Source organism: Rhineura floridana, chromosome 3 (genome assembly GCF_030035675.1).
Source record: "Rhineura floridana isolate rRhiFlo1 chromosome 3, rRhiFlo1.hap2, whole genome shotgun sequence".
NCBI classification, from domain to species: Eukaryota; Metazoa; Chordata; class Lepidosauria; order Squamata; family Rhineuridae; genus Rhineura; species Rhineura floridana.
This window is the reverse complement of record NC_084482.1, coordinates 112,127,328-112,145,499: the sequence shown is the minus strand read 5'-3', so window position 1 is coordinate 112,145,499 and position 18,172 is coordinate 112,127,328. Positions and strand designations below refer to the sequence as shown.

General features: G+C 43.5%; 1 protein-coding gene and 1 long non-coding RNA gene across 3 annotated transcripts in view; both read right to left on the bottom strand.

Annotated features, from left to right (window-relative positions):
• The window catches only part of LOC133382257 (uncharacterized), a 35,036-nt gene extending 26,257 nt beyond the window's left edge, over positions 1 to 8,779 (bottom strand). Inside the window, exon 1 of the long non-coding RNA XR_009761875.1 lies at positions 8,588 to 8,779. This is a non-coding gene — a long non-coding RNA (uncharacterized LOC133382257). The remainder of the gene's footprint in view (positions 1 to 8,587) is intronic.
• Positions 8,780 to 12,887: 4,108 nt separating this feature from the next.
• NDST1 (N-deacetylase and N-sulfotransferase 1) overlaps positions 12,888 to 18,172 on the bottom strand; it is a 43,234-nt gene continuing 37,949 nt past the window's right edge. For both annotated transcript variants that reach the window (XM_061617376.1, XM_061617377.1), the window contains exon 14: positions 12,888 to 17,471. In XM_061617376.1, the coding sequence (XP_061473360.1) occupies positions 17,352 to 17,471 (120 nt within the window). In that variant the 3' untranslated portion in view covers positions 12,888 to 17,351. The remainder of the gene's footprint in view (positions 17,472 to 18,172) is intronic.

The window sequence follows — 18,172 nt, the reverse complement described above, 5'->3', positions numbered from 1 at the left end:
TACACAGGAAATGGATTGGACTGTGAACAACCAGCCCAAATTGTCTTTGCATTTTGATAAATTTGTAGGACAGTCCAATATGTCTGACAGGAGGTCAGTCAATCAATCAATCAATCAATCAAGTTTATTTGCGGTCAAAGACCTGAAATACAAGACAGGAGGTCAGGTCTCCTGCTGCCCTGGTGCATTCACTATAGCTGCCCAATTTCCCTGCTTTTTAAAGTTTGATAGAAATATCTGTGGGCTATAGGTACGTTCTTAAACCACAAGGTTTTTGCCTATTATTGAATCAATTTCATTTTCCTCCTTCATGAAATTAACAACCTCAGTAGTAATGCTGATATCCTTTCTATTGAGGATTGGATGTTGCATAATGGAGGAACTTGTGCAGAAAGAAAGAAAGAAAGCTTTGCCGGATTGTGCCTGGCACAATGGGGTGTGAGAAAAAGGAAAGGTTATTTTCATTGTATCAGAATCCAGACTTGCTCCTGAAAATAGCTTTAACCTCAGCTCAGCAGGCTTCAGCTTTCATGATCATACAGCATAGGGTGGATCTATGAGCTATTTGGAATGCTCACCACAAATAGACTTTCTGGCCTCCTTTTTACCAGCTTGGCAGTGTGAACAGCATATTTAAAGGGGAAATAGAACACGCTATATGATGGAGGTTTTCAGTGCCAAGTATCTTCACTTCAGGGCTACAGATGGGAATGTCCACAGGAGTCAATAATACCTCCGTCGTCATTCCCCTCTCCCAGGATGCCGTGCTTGGTGATCTATCTTTTCTGCCTCAGAGAGAAGCCACTGAGGAAGCAGTTTGTTTTCTGAAAATGTTTTGAGGCTTGTGGGTTGTGTTGTTGCCTTCTGGAATGCTGCCTTAAAGAGGTCAGTTGACAAAGAGGCAAATGCATTTCCCAGACGCTGTGAGGGGGATGTGGTTTCAGCTCATGTGTTTTGGGGCTTTCTAGCCTTGTTTGTTATGTAACGTGTATGCTTCCTCTAATGAACTCACAGAGTTTTGTCAACAAGACAGTGATACGAGCAATCTGGCTACTTTATTTCTCTCTCTCTCTCTCTCTCTCTCTCTCTCTCTCTCTCCCTCTCCCTCTCTCTCTCTCTAGCATGGAGTGCTCCTGTTCTGGATACCAGCCTGGATGTCCCATTCCAGGGGTGTCCTCTGGATGTTCTTGGACTCCATCAGCCCCAGCAAGCACAGCCAATGGTCAGGGATGATGGGTTCTGTAGTCTAACAACATCTGAAGGGCTACCCCTAGACCATCTCCACTTCCTCGATTTCTTTTTCTCTCCCCCCCCCCACTCAAGAATGTGAGCATTCTGTGCCCACTGAGCATGCTAAATCTTCAGTAGGTTGTTTTTGTATTTTTTCCTAAATAAAGTAAAATAAAATAAAAATTTGTACTTCTGCAAACCTTGGTTTGGCCCACAGCCTGCTGATCTCTTCTGTTTATGCATGGGTGGCGCTGTTTAACTAGAGAAGGATCCAGACTTGGATTATAAATTTGCTTATTACTATATAGCAGCCTTCCCCTGGTACCCTCCAGCTGCTCTGGACTACAACTCTTATCATTTCTTTCTTTATTATTTATAAAAATATTTGTATATCGCTATTTTGTTAAAAACATCAATGCGGTTTACAACATGTTTAACACAACAACAACCATGGAAGGCAAAACATTAAAATGCAATAAAAGCAAAGGTCAATTGTTGCAGGAAAAAAGCATGTTCTTAATTGCCTGCATAAGCCTGGCAGAATTGAAAGGCTTTCAGCAAGTGCTTACAAGTTAAACAAGGAGCCTGCTGAAAAGCTGTTGGCAGAGCATTCCAGAGAGCCAGGCTGATGGCACTGAAGGCTTGATTTCATGTTGATGTTAAATGAGCCTCGCCACCTCAGGGGATGACCAACACCCCTTCTGCAGATGATCTGTGATCAAACTGGGAAAGAAGAGTTCAGGTAGTCCCTAAGATACCCTGGACCTAAGTTGTTCAGGGCTTTATAAATTAATACAAGGACCTTGAACCCAGCTCATTAGCAGATGGGCAGCCAGTGCAGATGTTTTAAAAGTAGTGTCACATGTTGTCGGCCATGTGCTCCAATTAGGGTTGCCAGGTCAGAAGCAACCCAAAACCTGAGATTTGAGGGGCGGGCCTGAGTGATGTCACGGGGTGGGCCCGAGTGATGTCATGGGGCGGGCCCGAGTGATGTCATTAAGCATGATACATTAAGCATCAATCACAGTTGCTTGGAGATACAATTAAAAAAAAAATCTGATTGGAAATTAAGATAGAAATCTTAGCTAAAAGATGGAGCCTGGGTAGGGAACATTTAATCTAGCCTACTTGCTTCTGGCAAGAAGGGTTTAAGTGCCTTCAGGCCAGGCCAGTCGCCAGAAGGTCACTGTAGGGACAAAGGAGCTTAGTGTTGTGCAGATGTTAGATGGGAGCTTTGGGGAGTAAAGATGGATGCTCCTGAAGGCTACAATTCTAAACACACGTACTAAGGGATTAAGCCCCATAGAACTCAACAAGACTGACTTCTGAGTAGATATAGTTTGGGTTGTGCTGTTCGTAAACCTTGACTAGGGCTCCTCTGCAAAGACATCCATTGCCAAGCAGGGTTGGCAATCCCCTGCCTGGAATGCCATGCCCTTATCTTTTAACGTGGCTGCTCCAAACCTCTTTACAGATTTGACCCTTCACTTCAGAAAGAGGTCTGAGAAATGAGTAAGAGTAAGAAGTATCTTTTAAAATTGTTCTTTTCAATTCACTCTTGAATGCACATCATACTTAGGGCACATCCACACCATTCAATTAAACTACATTCAACACCCATTTGAAGCACATGAATCCCACCACAGAATCACGGGAACTGCAGTTTGTTAAGAGTGGTGAGAACTATAACTGTGAGGGGGAAATGACACTTCCCAGGATTCATGCTCTTTAAATGCGAGTTGGATGTGCTTTAAACATATTGTTTGAATCCCCTTAATAAATTTTGCCTGCATGTAAATTGTTTTAATTAATTTTTCAAAATGGAAATGAGCTATAAACTGTAGTGGGTGACCATGGGCTACTCACCATCTCTCAGCCTATCTGCCCCTCAGGATGAAAACAATGGAGAACCATGACCACCCCAAGGCATACTTACAATGTAAAGGAAGTATTGTACAACCATAGTGTGAAATCGGATACTTATTGGGACACAGTATGACAAAATATTTATATAAGCATGACTATCAAATATGTTTATTATTTATACAACCTGTAAAGATATTTATAGTGCAATCCTGTGTTTGTTTACTCAGAAGCAAGTCCCAATGTATTCAATGGGGCTTACTCAACCAGGGAAAACTGTACCCTCAAGTGATAAGGAACTTCTTCTTTTATCAAGCCTTTTAAGTTGAGACCTTATCCCAGTCTGTGTCTGTGTTGGAATTGCTTTTTAATATGTTTTTAAACTTTTTCTTTAAAAAAAAATGTTTTTAAAGCTTTTAAAAATGTTTTTACAGATGTTTTGTTTTAATATATTTTAAAGTCTGTTTTTATGATTTTTAAAGTGTTTTTAGTGCTATTGTTTGCCGCCCTGAGCTCCTACTGGGAGGAAGGGCAGGATATAAATCAAATAATAAATAAAAATAAATAAATAAACTTCAATCGCTCAACCCAAAATTCAGAATCACGCCACTTTAAGCTGTTTTGCAACTGTTTATACTTGTTTTATGGTTATTGGTTTTTAAAGTGATTTATTTCTTATTGTGAGCTGCCTTGGTTTCCAATCACCAACCCTACCTCACAGGGTTGTTGGAAAGGACACACACACACACACACACAGAGAGAGAGAGAGAGAGAGAGAGAGAGAGAGAGGGGTGTAAAAATACACCCCATATAATCCTAACCATGTCTACTCAAAAGTAAGTCCTAATGGAGTATTGGATTAAATACTTTCATATTTCATAGCCCAGGGTCTGACTCTTGCACAGAAGAGAAAAAAAAACTTTAAGCCATATTACTTATACAACCTGCAAAATCTGAAAGCCTCCATTTTCTGACGTTGAAATTAACTTTAGGCATGCCTGGCTCAAGAAGTCACAACCTAGCTTCATTTATTGGCTACAATCCTGAAAGGGCGGGGTTAGAGCCAGAGCTTGAACAAATTAGTTTTTAAAACTACAACTCCCATCAGCCCCAGCCAGCATGGCCACTGGATTGGGCTGATGGGAGTTGTAGTTAGAGCTAGGAGCTGTTCTAAAGATCTGTACAACAGATTTAACAGTCGCACGGGGGGGGGGGGCTGTTGACGTTTTGGTGTATATCTCGGGAACCAGACCACCTAGAAACTTATTTTTTTTAAAAATTGAAGCTGAGAGTCTGGAGATTAAGGGGTGATAGCCAGAGAGCTGGAGGGGTCCCCCAAAAACCAGAGACTCCAGCCAAAAACCAGAAACCTAGTAACCTCAGCTCCAATCAGCATTCTGGCTGCTGCATTTCGCACCAGCTGGAGCTTCCGAACCAGGGCCAAGGGCAGCCCCACATAGAGCACATTGCAGCAATCCAACCTTGGGTCACATGTGTCATAGCCAGAGAGCAGCCTACAGCGAAATAGCTTGAGGGGTCATCATGCTCTGTGAAAACAAGCAAACCCCACTTTTGTTTCTGCCCAGATACAACATTCCATTGTGCTCAGGCAGTGAAACCTTTGAACTGCAATGAACTGCGTGCATCACTTCCACATTGGTACTAACTCTTATCCATCCACTCTGCTGTTCTCCAAGCATGCAGCAGATCAGCAGCACCAAGGGCTTAAAAGTTTTACAAAGGTCTGGGCTCAGTGTGCCCTTCCACAGGCCTAAGATTACCAGCTATTGCCATCATACCTCGATAGTAAGCAAAACCCATTAATCCCTAGGGGGACATGAGAAAACATTCCCATTTAACATCCTGACTCTGTTTATGGTAGTTCCTTATTTGCCAGAACAAGTGGGGGCAAAATCCAAGCTCAAGTCAGCATGGGAAATTGCTATGAGAGGCTGTGCAGCACACTGGCAACATGATCCAACTTACATTATGTAGAAGTTGCTCTGTATATGTTTCTCCAGGGTCTACTGAAAATGGAATAGAGCCTGCTGGAATGGGCCATGGCCCCATCTTCCTGCATCCTGTTCTCACAGTGACCAACCAGATGCTTATGGGAAGCCTACAAGCAGGACCTGAGTGCAAGAGCACTTTCCTCTCCTGTGGTTTCCAGCAACCAGTATTCAGAAGCATACCACCTCCAAATGTGGAGACAGAGTAGCCATTGATAGCCTTTTCCTCCGTGAATTTGTCTAAGCCTCTTTTAAATCCATCCAAATTGATGGCCAACACTGCCTCTTGTGAGAGTGAATTCCATAGTTTAACTGTGAAGTAGTTTCTTTTGTCTGTTCTGAATCTTCCAACATTCAGCTTTGTTGGATGTCCACGAGTTTATGAGAGAGGGAGAAAAACTAGTCTCTATGCTCCATAATTTCATACACTTCTATCATGTCCCTTCTTACTTGCCTTTTCTCCAAACTAACAAGCCCCAAATGCCCCGCTCATAGGGGATTTGCTCCATCCCCTTGATTATTCTGGCTGCTCTTTTCTGAACATTTTCCAGTTCTATATCATCTTTTTTGAACTGAGGTGACCAGAACCATACACAGTATTCCAAATGCAGCCGCACCATAGATTTGTATAATGCTAATATGATATTGGCAGTTTTATTTTCAGTTCCTTTCCTAATGATCCCTAACATGGAGTTTGCCTTTTTCACAGCTGCTGCACCTTGGGTCAACATCTTCATCAAGCTATTCCTGATAACGGCAAGGTTTCATTCCTGGTCAGTCACCACCAGTTCTTATCTTGTGCAGGTAGGAGCAATATGCCATTTTTCACCTAATCTCTATTCCAATTCTACAAGGTCGTATTAGAATGTATTAGGGGTGGGGAACCTTTTTGGGCTGGTGGGCCAGATTATTTTGCTGGCCAACTGACAGGTGGACAGGACAACCCACCTGTCAGTCATCTGATGTCAATATAACATCAGATAAAAACAAACAAGGAAATAAGTCCCAACAAATCAGAAATGTGAAAATAGAAATAGAGAACAAAAAAGACTCTTACAAACTGCCTTGAATAATATATACAGATAATTTTTCATAAAGACGCAAATAAAAAACAAACATTGTGCAAATATAAATACCAACATCACAGAAAACTAAACACAGTATGTGTAAAAAAAATGGTAATGAAATTTGAAAAACTGAAATAAAAATATGAATAATGACAGAGTAATAAACCTAATATATACAGTGTTTTTTAACCACTGAAGAAGACCTTGTGTCGAAACGGATTTGGTCATATTTTTTAACCTGTTTTTATTGTTTAAGTTTCATCATTCAACACTATACTGTATATATTAGGTTTATTACTCTTATATATTGTTTTCATATCAATTTTTCAGATTTCATTACCAATTTCTTTACACATACTTTTCTCTGATTAGTTTTCTGAGATGTTGGTATTTATATTTGCATAGTGTTTGTTTTTAATTTGTTTCTCAATTTTTTCATAAAGTATCTGTATATGCTATTCAAGGCAGTTTGTAAGAGTCTTTTTTATTCCCAATTTCTGTTTTCACAATTATGGCATCAGATGCAGGTGGGCCATTCTACCCATCTGTCAAAATCCCTTGCACAGCGCTTTCCAAGCACCCGACAGCCAGCTTTCCACATGGTTCGGCTGCCCAGTTGAATTCCCCACAGGGAATTTGGCCACACAGCCAATCCAGCTGCATCTCTACCTGCCCCACACTTTAAATCAAGTGCAGAGCTGATAGGAATGGTCTGAGGTAAAACCATCTAATCCAACGGTATATTAAGTGGCCATCACATGCTACATGGTTTGCGCAACCCCTCCCCCCCCCTCCCCCGAAGCAGTAGGTTAATCTACAAGCAAATGTAAGGCTCACTACCTCTCATTTAAAAATAGTTCCTGTACTAGACTTGTGTCTATTGTACACTCACTGCAGTAGCACAATCCTCAAGCCAAGACCTCATTAAGAAAGGGTGGTGTCGTCAGTTGAGTGATATATGAGTTGAATGGGAAAGGTGCTTCACTGCCCATACATTGATTTGTAATCAAACGTTCTCTAATAAAAAGATTAATCTGTCTGCTCACATCCATCGCTGCCCAAGGCACCCTTTGGCAGCATAATATTTATTCTATAGTTTTGAAAAGGAAACAATCACCCGCATATGCTATTCTTCCTTGAAGCGCTGCAGCTTGATGGTACCCTGGGGTCCTGCCCTTGCAGCAGCAATAATTAGGAGAGCATTCATCCTTTTAAGTAGTAATTACCAATCCTGAAAGCCCACAAAGCAAGAACTTCCTTCCTCTGAGCAGGAAAGCTTCAATGTCTCTGTAGTGGAGTTCTTTTCTCTGGGGGAAAACTTGCTGCTTCTGTAATCATAGGAAGCCTTGAAGTCTCAAGGACTGGATGCTCAATGAGCAAACACTGAGTTATTTCCCACTGTATGAACAGCAGCCATCTCCCAGAGAAGCAAGGTGGCAGATGTTTCCATGGACAACAAGGAAAAGCAGCAGATTCAACATTTGCTCTACTGGATAAAATATGTATAGCATAACACTGCAATAGCAGCAAGGAACCCTCAAGCCTGGTGTCCAAATGCAGGCTGAGGGTCAGACCTCTCCATGTGACCCGTAGGACTACCTCCCATCCCCTCCTCCAGGCCACACCTGTCACCGGCATTGCTTCACACTCTCCTGAAGTGTTTTTGCCTGGCTAGAATGCATCCTTGGTTGCAATAGTGGGCTGGGTGAGGGCCAATACATTTGAGTTTAATGCAGACAAGACCTGAAGGGGCAGGTTCATAGTTTGGGGGTTTTCTTGGATCCATTGCTGTCACTTGAGACACAGGTGGCCTCTGTGGCACAGAGTGCCTTCCATCAGCTTAGGCTGGTGGTCCAACTGCGACCCTATCTGGACAGGGATAACCTGGCCAAAGCAATCTATGCTCTGGTAACCTCAAGGTTGGATTATTGCAATGCACTGTACATGGGGCTGCCTTTGAAAATGGCTTGGAAGCTTCAGTTAGTGCAGAATGTGGCTGCCCCATTGTTGACAGGTTCAAGGTGAACAGATTATATAACACCAATCCTGCTTGTTACACTGGCTGCTTGTATGCTTCCGAGTCCAATTCAAAGTGCTAGTTTTGACCCATAAAGCTCTTTGAACTCACAGACTCTGGCCTCCCAGCCAGGCTCTCCTCCCCACTGTGCTATACCAGCTGTCCTTTACAGTTCAGGACCTCGTTATCTTTTGGAAGTCCTCTCCCAATATGAACCTATCTGAACCCTTAGCTCTTCTTTTGAGGCCCTTCTCTAGGTCCCCCCTCTGAGGAAGGCTCGGAGTGTGGTGACAAGAGAGAGGGCCTTTTCAGTTGTGGCTCCCCATCTGTGGACTATGCTTCCCAGTGAGGTCCGCCTGGCGCCTTCATTGTCATCTTTTCAGCACCAGATAAAGACTTACCTTTTCTCCCAGGCATTTGATAGACTGAGATGATGACTGTTATTGATTCGCTGCCAAAGCTTCCCGTAGCTGTAGGGGGGCGTTTGTTGGTGGTTTATTGTTTCGTTTTTATAGTATGATATTTTTATTTTTAATACAGTTATAACTTGCTTGGAGACCTTCGGGTATCAAGCAACAAACACATGCACTCTGATAATGTCTCTTCCTTGCCTGCATGGAGGATCCTGTGTGTGTGTGTTTTAGAAACAAGCATACTGGACAGATAAAATTCACATTCGTTGCTCTGCCTGCTTTTGCTTCCGGTCCTGCCCACCATTGGCATGTGGCCCAGAAAGGAATATAGCCCTCAGGCTGAAACGTTTTCCCCACCCTGCCAGTGGTTTGCCCGGATTTCTTTCCGTTTGGAGGTGCTTGTGTGCTGGTTCCAGATAATACTGATCAAGTATAAATATTCCTAGTTCAGCCAAGTTTTGTTAATGAAACTGCAACAATGCAACATTTGTGTGTGACAAGAACTGTAACGATGCTTGTGTGTGCTCAAGCTGGCCTGATAACATATCTTCTTTTGTCCTTAAAGAGGGGAGCATTCTGTTCCCTCTGCAGGGAACAGGAAGGGCATCCCTCCTAAGAATTTCATTAGAAATGCAAGAAGGAATATGTAAGGAGGAGGAAGAAATATCAGGATTTAAAGGCAGATGCACATTATAAATAGCATACTTTAGTGAGGCAAAAAGCTAGATCACTTCATGGTAGAATCTGTGAGAGTTACGATTCCTTTTCATTCAATTAACTGTCAGATGCTGTTTAATATAAAGTTTGTTTTATGCATAAGCTGTGGCAGAACAGGCATTTTTAAAAACAGGAAAAGACTGTCATTGCCAGAGTACTTGCAAAACAACAGTGTACAGATAAATGGTTCCAAAAATGTTTAACATTAAGCTTAGAATATAAATATCTTACGGGGGGGGGGATCCAAAAAAAAATAGAGGCTTTCATCTCTGGGGATCATCCAATACAGACTTTTTCTGAAGGTTAAACTCCACAAGCCACCTTGTAGATGAAAAAGCAGTGCAAAAATCATTTACTACAAAAGCCCAGAAGATGAAACACGGTTTCAACAGGCGTCTGAGCCATTCTTGCCAAAAGTGCAACAGTTTGGCTGCTGTGCACCACGTCCGCCAGCCAAATCCCCTCAGAGATGCGCATTAATTCTCCACTTGCACTGTGCTTCCTGCAGCTGTTGGCCCACACACAAAACTAGGGGTTAAGAGTCCCTACGGTGGGGTAGATGACTATGCGTCCCTGCGGTGGGGTAAATGACTATGCAACAGTCAACGTCTAAACTTGCTGCACCTCTTGACAGCTTTTAAAAGCCATATAAAAAAATGAATATATCCTGTAGCCCATGTTACTAACAAGGAGAGAATGCCATCATCAGGGAATACCATGTTGTGGGCAGTCAGTTGCAACATTGTTGTGATCTGCCGCTATGTGATGTGAAGAGCAAATCATTATGGCGAAGGTGGTGAAGTGATAGTGGGAGCCTGTTAGGCAAGTACAGGAACAGAGCAATTAGGAACTTGCTGCTATTAACTAGTGGCTAGCTAGTCAGCAAAGCAGAAATGGTCCAGGATAAGTCTGGAGGCCACACTTTCAGGGTCATGTGAAAGTACATAGGCAGGGCTTGTTAATGCAAGGAGTAGTGCAAGCAAGTATCCGGGGTGGGAGGTCTTTACTTGCCAGCTTATTTCCTTTCACAACCATGCACATGTCTATCAGGAACCTAGTTTCAAGAATGGCTTCGTACATCTGATAAGACAGCGTGGCTGGTGCTTAGAAATGCAGCCATGAACCCAGTAATTTAAATGATGTGAAGCGTTCATGAAGGTGTCCCCACAAGGTGGGCAGCATAACCTCAGAACTAAATGCAGCTGATACATAAAGCATGCAACAAAAGTTATGCTTCCACAACTGAATGCTGGTTGAAATGCAACTGCATGAAATGCAATAGTGAGAAAGTGTATGTATAGTGAGGCCCCTTCTTGTGAAAATGTCCACCATGCTAATTGCCAGGGCGTTGCAAGGGTATAGCTGAAATTGCTGCAGACATGTAGAGAGCCACTTCACACAAACTGATGGCTGGATTGCAGCCTCGTTTAAACCAGCATATATTAGTGATCTAAAGCAAGCGCAACTATTCTACAAACTTTGTTTTACCTGCCATCTGCATTCAGTTTCCAAGCTGATACTGCCACCTTTGGGGGAAATGCATGCATTAACAGCTCACAAAACTTCAGCTATGCTAGTAATGATCCACAAAACTTTTTTTTAAAATGCACCTTCATAATATGTGGCAAAATAATCTAGAGGTAACATGTTGAAAGCCTTAATCAGTATTCAGATTCCCAGATGAAAACTGAGTACAGATTCCAGGGCTGAAATAAAAATAAATAATTCCAAAACTTTGTGATGTGTTTATTTGGCTAAAAAAAAAAGGATGGTAATTACTAAACTGCCAGATTATGATTATGCCTTTATGTCAACACTGGCTTTAGCAGTTCTACCTTATTAGATATGGATATATGATAATCAGAGTTCCCACAGCTCCCAGAACTGGGAAGGTCAGTCTCCCTCTCTTTCAATATACATACATACTGTACATACATGAATGGTTGAGCCAAACTGGAAAGTTCAGTCTGTATCAGATTGTGCTAAACAAACCAGGCCCATTGAAATGAACAGGATTGTTCCTCTGCTCCAGGCTTTCCCAATCTAGATCCCTCCAGATGTTTGGACTACAACTTCCATCAGCCACAGCCAGCATGGACAATTGTCAGGGATGATGGGGGTTGTAGTCCAAAACTTCTGGAGGGCACCAGGTTGGGGAAGGCTGCTCTGCTTAATTGGATGATTTCATTTGTAGTATGCTGCAGAGCTTCACATCACTGAAAAGTTAACTGATGCCATGGCAGGATTTATGAATACTCCATTTCAGATATAAATAGAAAATAGGCAAACTTTATATTCTTTCAGTCCGATTCTGAACTAACACACTAGAACAGCCTTTCCCAACTAGTGGGCCTCCAGTTGTTGTTGGACCACAATTCCCATCTTTCCTGACCATTGGCAATGCTGGCTGAGGCTGATGGGAGTTGTGGTCCAACAACATCTGGTGGCCCACTGGTTGGCAAACGCTGCACTAGAGCCTGTCTCTTTTATTTATTTATTTATTTAATTAATTAAGCTTATATACCGCCCGACTAGCAACAGCTCTCTGGGCGGTGAACATTAAAAATACAATAAAAATAACACAAAACTGTACACAAAACTGTACAGTCTAAAATCAAAATATAATAATTTACAATTAACAGGAATTAAAATGCCTCAGAGAAGAGAAAGGTTTTAACCTGGCGCCGAAAAGATGATAGTGTCGGCGCCAGGCGCACCTCCTCGGGGAGACCATTCCATAGTTCGGGGGCCACCACTGAGAAGGCCCTAGATCTTGTCACCACTTTCCGGGCTTCCCTATGAGTCGGAACCCGGAGGAGGGCCTTCGTAGTAGACCGTAGTGTACGGGCCGGTTCATATCGGGAGAGGCGTTCCGACAGATATCGTGGTCCCGCGCCGTATAAGGCTTTATAGGTAAGTACCAACACTTTGAATCTGGCCCAGAAGCATATTGGAAGCCAGTGCAAACGGGCTAGCACAGGTGTTATATGCTCAGACCGCTTAGTTCTTGTTAGCAGTCTGGCTGCCGCATTTTGCACTAGCTGTAGCTTCCGAATCGTCTTCAAAGGTAGCCCTATGTAAAGCGCATTGCAGTAGTCCAGACGCGAGGTTACCATAGCATGTACCACTGATGAGAGGTCCTCCTTACTCAGATAGGGACGTAGTTGGGCTACCAACCGAAGTTGGTAGAACGCATTCCGGGCCACCGAGGCTACATGAGCCTCAAGTGTGAGGGAAGAGTCTAAGATGACTCCCAGACTACGCACCTGTTCCTTTAGGGGGAGTGTAACCCCATCCAGGACAGGGTATATATCCACCATCCGATCAGAGATCTTTTGCAATGCGTTATGAAGTTCACAGTGCCATTAGGCTTGACGTGCCCAAGTCTTTGTTCAAAAACGCAGGAGGTTACTTGCAGAAGCTGGGAGTCCTAGAATGCTCTGTGAGGGTGAACTGGATTGCTGACCCTTTACAAATCAAAGTCAAGTTTCTGTTTTCCATTTCAAATTCAATCTCAAAAAAAGGGGGGCAAAGAAAGAACATGCACAAAGAGACGCCACACAAAACAATCTAAAAACAGACAACCCCATTTTATTAGCAGTTAGTTCAACAGGACCTTACATTAGTGACACAGTTTTCTGAACCCAAAATGAGTTCAAGTACAGATTAAAAATAAGGGAGAAAGACTCAAATGTATTCCCTCCCCTTTCCTCCCTCCCACCAAGAAAATACCCCCTTCCCATGGGAAGCCATACAGAATCTCATGCAAACATAAAAACAGGAATCCTCAGAGGGCTCATCCTTTTATAAAGAACAAACAAAACTAACCAACCAAAAAAAAATGTCCTTCTTAAAACCCAGATATTGACAAGATGCCTGATGTTTGCTCAGCCTTGTAAGCGTTGCCTTATGACTGTTGCTGACCAACTGGAAAGGCAGATTTCTCCTCAAGCTGTGCAGGCTAAACCACACCAGCATTTGGGGGCTGTACAAATTAATACTTTCAAACAATGAGCATGTGTAAGGCTTGATCTTTTTGCATTTGTTGCTTTGGCAATGTGATGCCTGAATCTAACACAATAGAGATGGCTACTTTCAGGAGCTAAACTCAAAATGTGTTTATAAAAAAAGTTTGCACCATTTTGCTGTTGTTTTTTTAAAAAGATACAGGCATTGGTGCATAATGATAATCACAAAATTCATACTGAGAACCAGCTTTTGGGCTCCAGCTACCATGCCCTCCGTTAAAGCAATTTCCTGAAGAATCTACTGAGCCACCATATGCATCCTTCATACAGGTAAATGAGGCCATGATTTCCATGTTATTTAACATCTAAACTGGTGGCTTGACCCTTATGGACATTGGAAAGAGGAAAACGGGGGGGCGGGGGTCAGACAGGAATGGGAGTGGAGGCTTCAGAGACTTTTGGCTCTTAAGTTGTAAAGGATATTCCATCTATGAAAGGTAAAGATACGATTGTGCAGAAGCTATTACACTAAAACCATTTCTTGCCTTAAACTGGTCAACTTATTGAACAGAATTTTAAACTCTGTTTCATACTATCCACATTCATTACACTATGTGGAAACTATGAGGAAACAAAGGCCCAGGATGTTATGTTTTCCTAGAGAAAGTCTCCTAGAGTATGGGAAGAGAAATGATAGATCAGGATTCAAGGGCAGATCTCTGAGCGACTTGCAGAAGATCAGTGAGGGTTTTTGACTTCTAACATAGCAATAGCGACAACTGTATCTCTCTCTGAGTTTGCTGAAACGAAGAAAGCCTGGAAGTTGGTTTTTGTAATGAAAACAAATTCCTGGTAATGAAAACAAATTCCTGGACCAAGCATGTACTCAGAGGCACCCTCTGACCTTCTCTAAATTCTAAAGCTACATTGGTCCCTCTGAACCACTCTGCAAACACTTGGCAGATCTTGTAAAAAAACAACAAAGCAGATCTCAACAAACCCAGCCCTGTTCTAGAGCCCTCTTCAACATCACTTTTTAGCAGTCAAGTCTTCCTTGCTTCTGCTGCTTTAGAGATTTGTCCTTTTTTAATCTGAGTAGCAATTAATTTGTCAGGGATAGCAATCTCTGGTACTGTGCCTTAGGCAGCAAACACTGTGAAAAGCTAGACGTGAATGTCTAGGTCTGCCACTTTCATTCACTCTACCACCAGCCCCAAATTGCTGCTTGTTAGGGCCCTGAATTACATCAACAGCAGTCATCCAAATGCAGATGACTTTACTCATTTGGTAAAAGCTACCTTTCACCTAACAGGCTTACTTTCCCAACTTGATGGCACTCCTAAGATAATGGCTTCTTAGAGGTAGTGCTCACAGAACACTAAATTAAATTGAGCAGGGAAGGTGGCTTCCGGCTTCCATCTTGAAGACTGCTAGCAGCAGCGTGGCCAAAGAAATAAATGCTGATATAAGCTACTTGTCCAAATATTAACTCCCATAGCTAGATCTAACATGTAACGATTAACTTTTTAAACTATGAAATCAACAGACAGATGAAATTACCGTCTTGGAAAATTTCTGGTTTCGCAACACTTCAACACAAGCCATATGCAGATAACTCCAGGCCAAAGTAGACATAGTTGTGGCATACGCTACTTAAGCATGGGTCTGTCCTAATCATGGAGAAAAGGTGTAGGAAAGAGGATATATATTAAAGAACACAGAGCCCTTCCCCAGGCCCTGTTCACATCCCTTCATCCCCTCTCTCCAAAGGCTTTTCTCCCAGGTGAGCAGACTGCTGATACCGGAGAACAGATGAGAAGACCTGGAAGGGCCAGCTGCAGAGAGGCAAGCAGGAAAGGCGGACAGAGTTCTGCACTCCTTACCCATGCACCCTCTTTTGCTGATGAAAAACAACCTTCTCATTCCCTCCCTATCTCTATGCGAATTGGGGCAGACCAGTATTTAGAACACAGGTATGTCTTGTTCAGCTCCATAGTTCCTTATGTAATGGCCTGGCCAAGGCCATAACCTTCATGTGGCACAGCCCACACTGCTACGAGAAGAAAATCCTCTCTTGCTTCTCATTACTATGTATTACATTTATATGCTGCCCTTCCTCCCAAAGGAGCCCAGCACATATGCTAGCACATGGCTTCAAAGACGAGGGAGCTTTCTTGAGCACAAAGCAAAGGGAGCAGGCAGATCCAAGGGGACTGCTTTTACAATAAGCAAAACATGAAGCACTGCCTTCGTATTGACCGCTACTGCTGCTCCTATTCAAAAGTGGAAAGGTGCACTTGGGCTAAGTGCCTGGGAAGAAAGGGTTTCTTCACTGCCAGCCTGTTTTACATCAATTACTGAAAGGAGCTTGGTACTGAAGGCCACATGAAAAAATATTCAATCAAGAAGAAGAGGCAGTAGCATTATCTCATCATGAGCAACCATCCACTATCACCATCTTCAATTCAATTTTCTTCTAGAGCGACTGCATTTTCAGTATGGGTGACAGTTTAAAGACGCTGAACAAGATGAAAGGTCACCAGCAATTTCTTGACTCATCCACTAGATGGGGCTCAGGCACAGTATCAGAGGAAGAATCGGTCTGCGTGACTGGGAGTCCTCAAGTGGGCTGTGTGCAGACTGAGGAGCTTACTCCTATTAAGTGGCAAACTGAGAAAAAGGAAACTATATATAATGATCCATGAAGTTTTCACCCTCCAGAGGAACCTTCCCCAACCTGGTACCCTCAAGATGTTTGTTGGACTACAAGTTCCCATCATACCTGACCACTGAACTAGGGCAGCAACAGATTCATCCTTTAAAATCCTCCTAAAATATGGACATCAGGCAGTTCAGCCAAATCCATAACCATATCACCTTTCTCTGCAGCAACAAAAAGGGACGAAATAAGACAATCTAATCTGGGATGCAAAGGTCTGGCATCCCAAAAAGCCTGAAAAAGAAAAGTTACTAAAACACTGTTTTATCTTAGTGCTCAGGTGGTTCAATGTTCTTAAGTTCTCAGTTTTGGCAGCCACCAGTCCAGGGCCGTCACAACTAGAGAGCTCTTCTGAGCTGGCAGGCCATATGTGCGAAAAGCAGCTAGGATACTGAACGGCATCAGTCTTTGACCACAGGAGCCACCACTCACATAAGAAGTGTCGTGACTGCAGATGGGAACATGAAGACATGTTCAGATAACCCTCTCGAGCAATTTCGCTTGCTGAGTACTTGGTCAGATAAGTATGTGGTCCCCCCCCAATCATTACCTCTCCCTCCCAACCCCTTCCCAATATATCCCCAAATAGGAGGATGGGGGGGGGGGAGAGTATCCATCTGGGATAATCTAAATATTGCCAGCACCATATTAAAGTTACCTTGTGTGTGTATGTGTATATCTTTTAGCTACGAACTCTACTGTGTGACACCATCCCAGTTCACTCTGGGCATCAGCCCAAATTGCATAAGTAGGTCCATGCTTGCAGCAGGGCCCCCATCCAGCTCCAGGGTCATGCTACCCTCACAGTCCTTCTCCAAACTCACAGAGTGCAGGAGCTATCACTAACCAAGCCCCAGTGAGTCCTTCGTTTCCTCCTTTTCCACCGCCTGATGAGAAGGACTTGGCTTGCTGTAATACTATTTCAGACGTTGGGAATGAAGTGTGGAGAACAGAGGATTCACAAAAGATCTGCTCTCACCCAGAAGTGGCCTTACAGACGAGGAGGCAACCTCAACACTAGCAGTCAAGCATGGCTCCTGGGGAAAATGGAAGAGGCCTGTATAGTGCTGGCTTGGCCAAGGTGCGTAGCTAGTCTTCAACTCCAATCGGTCTCGGATGGTTGACTTCTTCCAAGCTACAGCATTCAGACTGAATGGGCCTCTCTCTCTCTCTCTCTCTCCCCCACCCCCATTTTCCCCCAGAAGATCTTGAATGGATATTGCTCAAAGTGCTTCTTCCTTGGTTACGTATCCCACACTGTATCACATCACTTTGGCTGGGCGTTCAGATCTGAGATCGTCCCCATGGACTCATTCTACTATTGCTCAATACAGGAGATAAGAAGTGGCTATCTAGTGTTCTGCAGTTCCTCCCTCAGCCACATCGGCAGCGTCTGGCCCATTTTGTACAGTAGCTTGGATAGCTCTATGTTGTGGTCCCTGTAATAGTCCCTCAGGAACGCTCTTGACTGCAAGAGGAGAAAAAGGAAAGAATAATGCCACTGTTAGAATGGGAACAAGCAATGAACATGCTACACTAGTGGTGGAAGCTGAGACAGGGATGACCAAGGAACAGATTGCACGCGCGTGCTCTCTCCCGCATGCTCGCCCTCCCCCTCCCTCACGCACACCCTCTCCCCCTCCCTCACGCACACCCTCTCCCCCTCCCTCTCCCTCTCCCTCACTCACTCTCACTCACTCACTCACTCTCTCGGCCTGCTCAAGCAGCCCCAATCAAACATAGAAACCCTTGAACATGGATAGGATTCCAGTGTTTGATCTGGTCACTCAACAGAGCCCCTCCTTGCTGCCAATCTATGCTAGTCCCACGAGAGTCAGGGCAGAGCATCTGTCTTCAACTCCAGTACCTTCTTGGGTAGAAGCCCTATTTTCACACTTTTTTTTTAAAGCTCCAGAATACAATATTGCTGCCGTGTCATCTTCTGTCTGGGATCATGGGAGCTCAACTACAACTCCCAGCATCCCCGGTAAAAAGATGCCAATGGTTTGAGGATACTGGGAGCTGTAGTTCAATCCCCAGGATCAATACATTGCAAGACTCTTCTGGAGCTTTTAAAGTAGTGGGGGGAAGAAGGGGGAAACCACTGCCAGGCCCCACCCCATTCAATGCAGTGCCGCTGCTAAAGTTGCCACCGCCAGAGACTGCTAC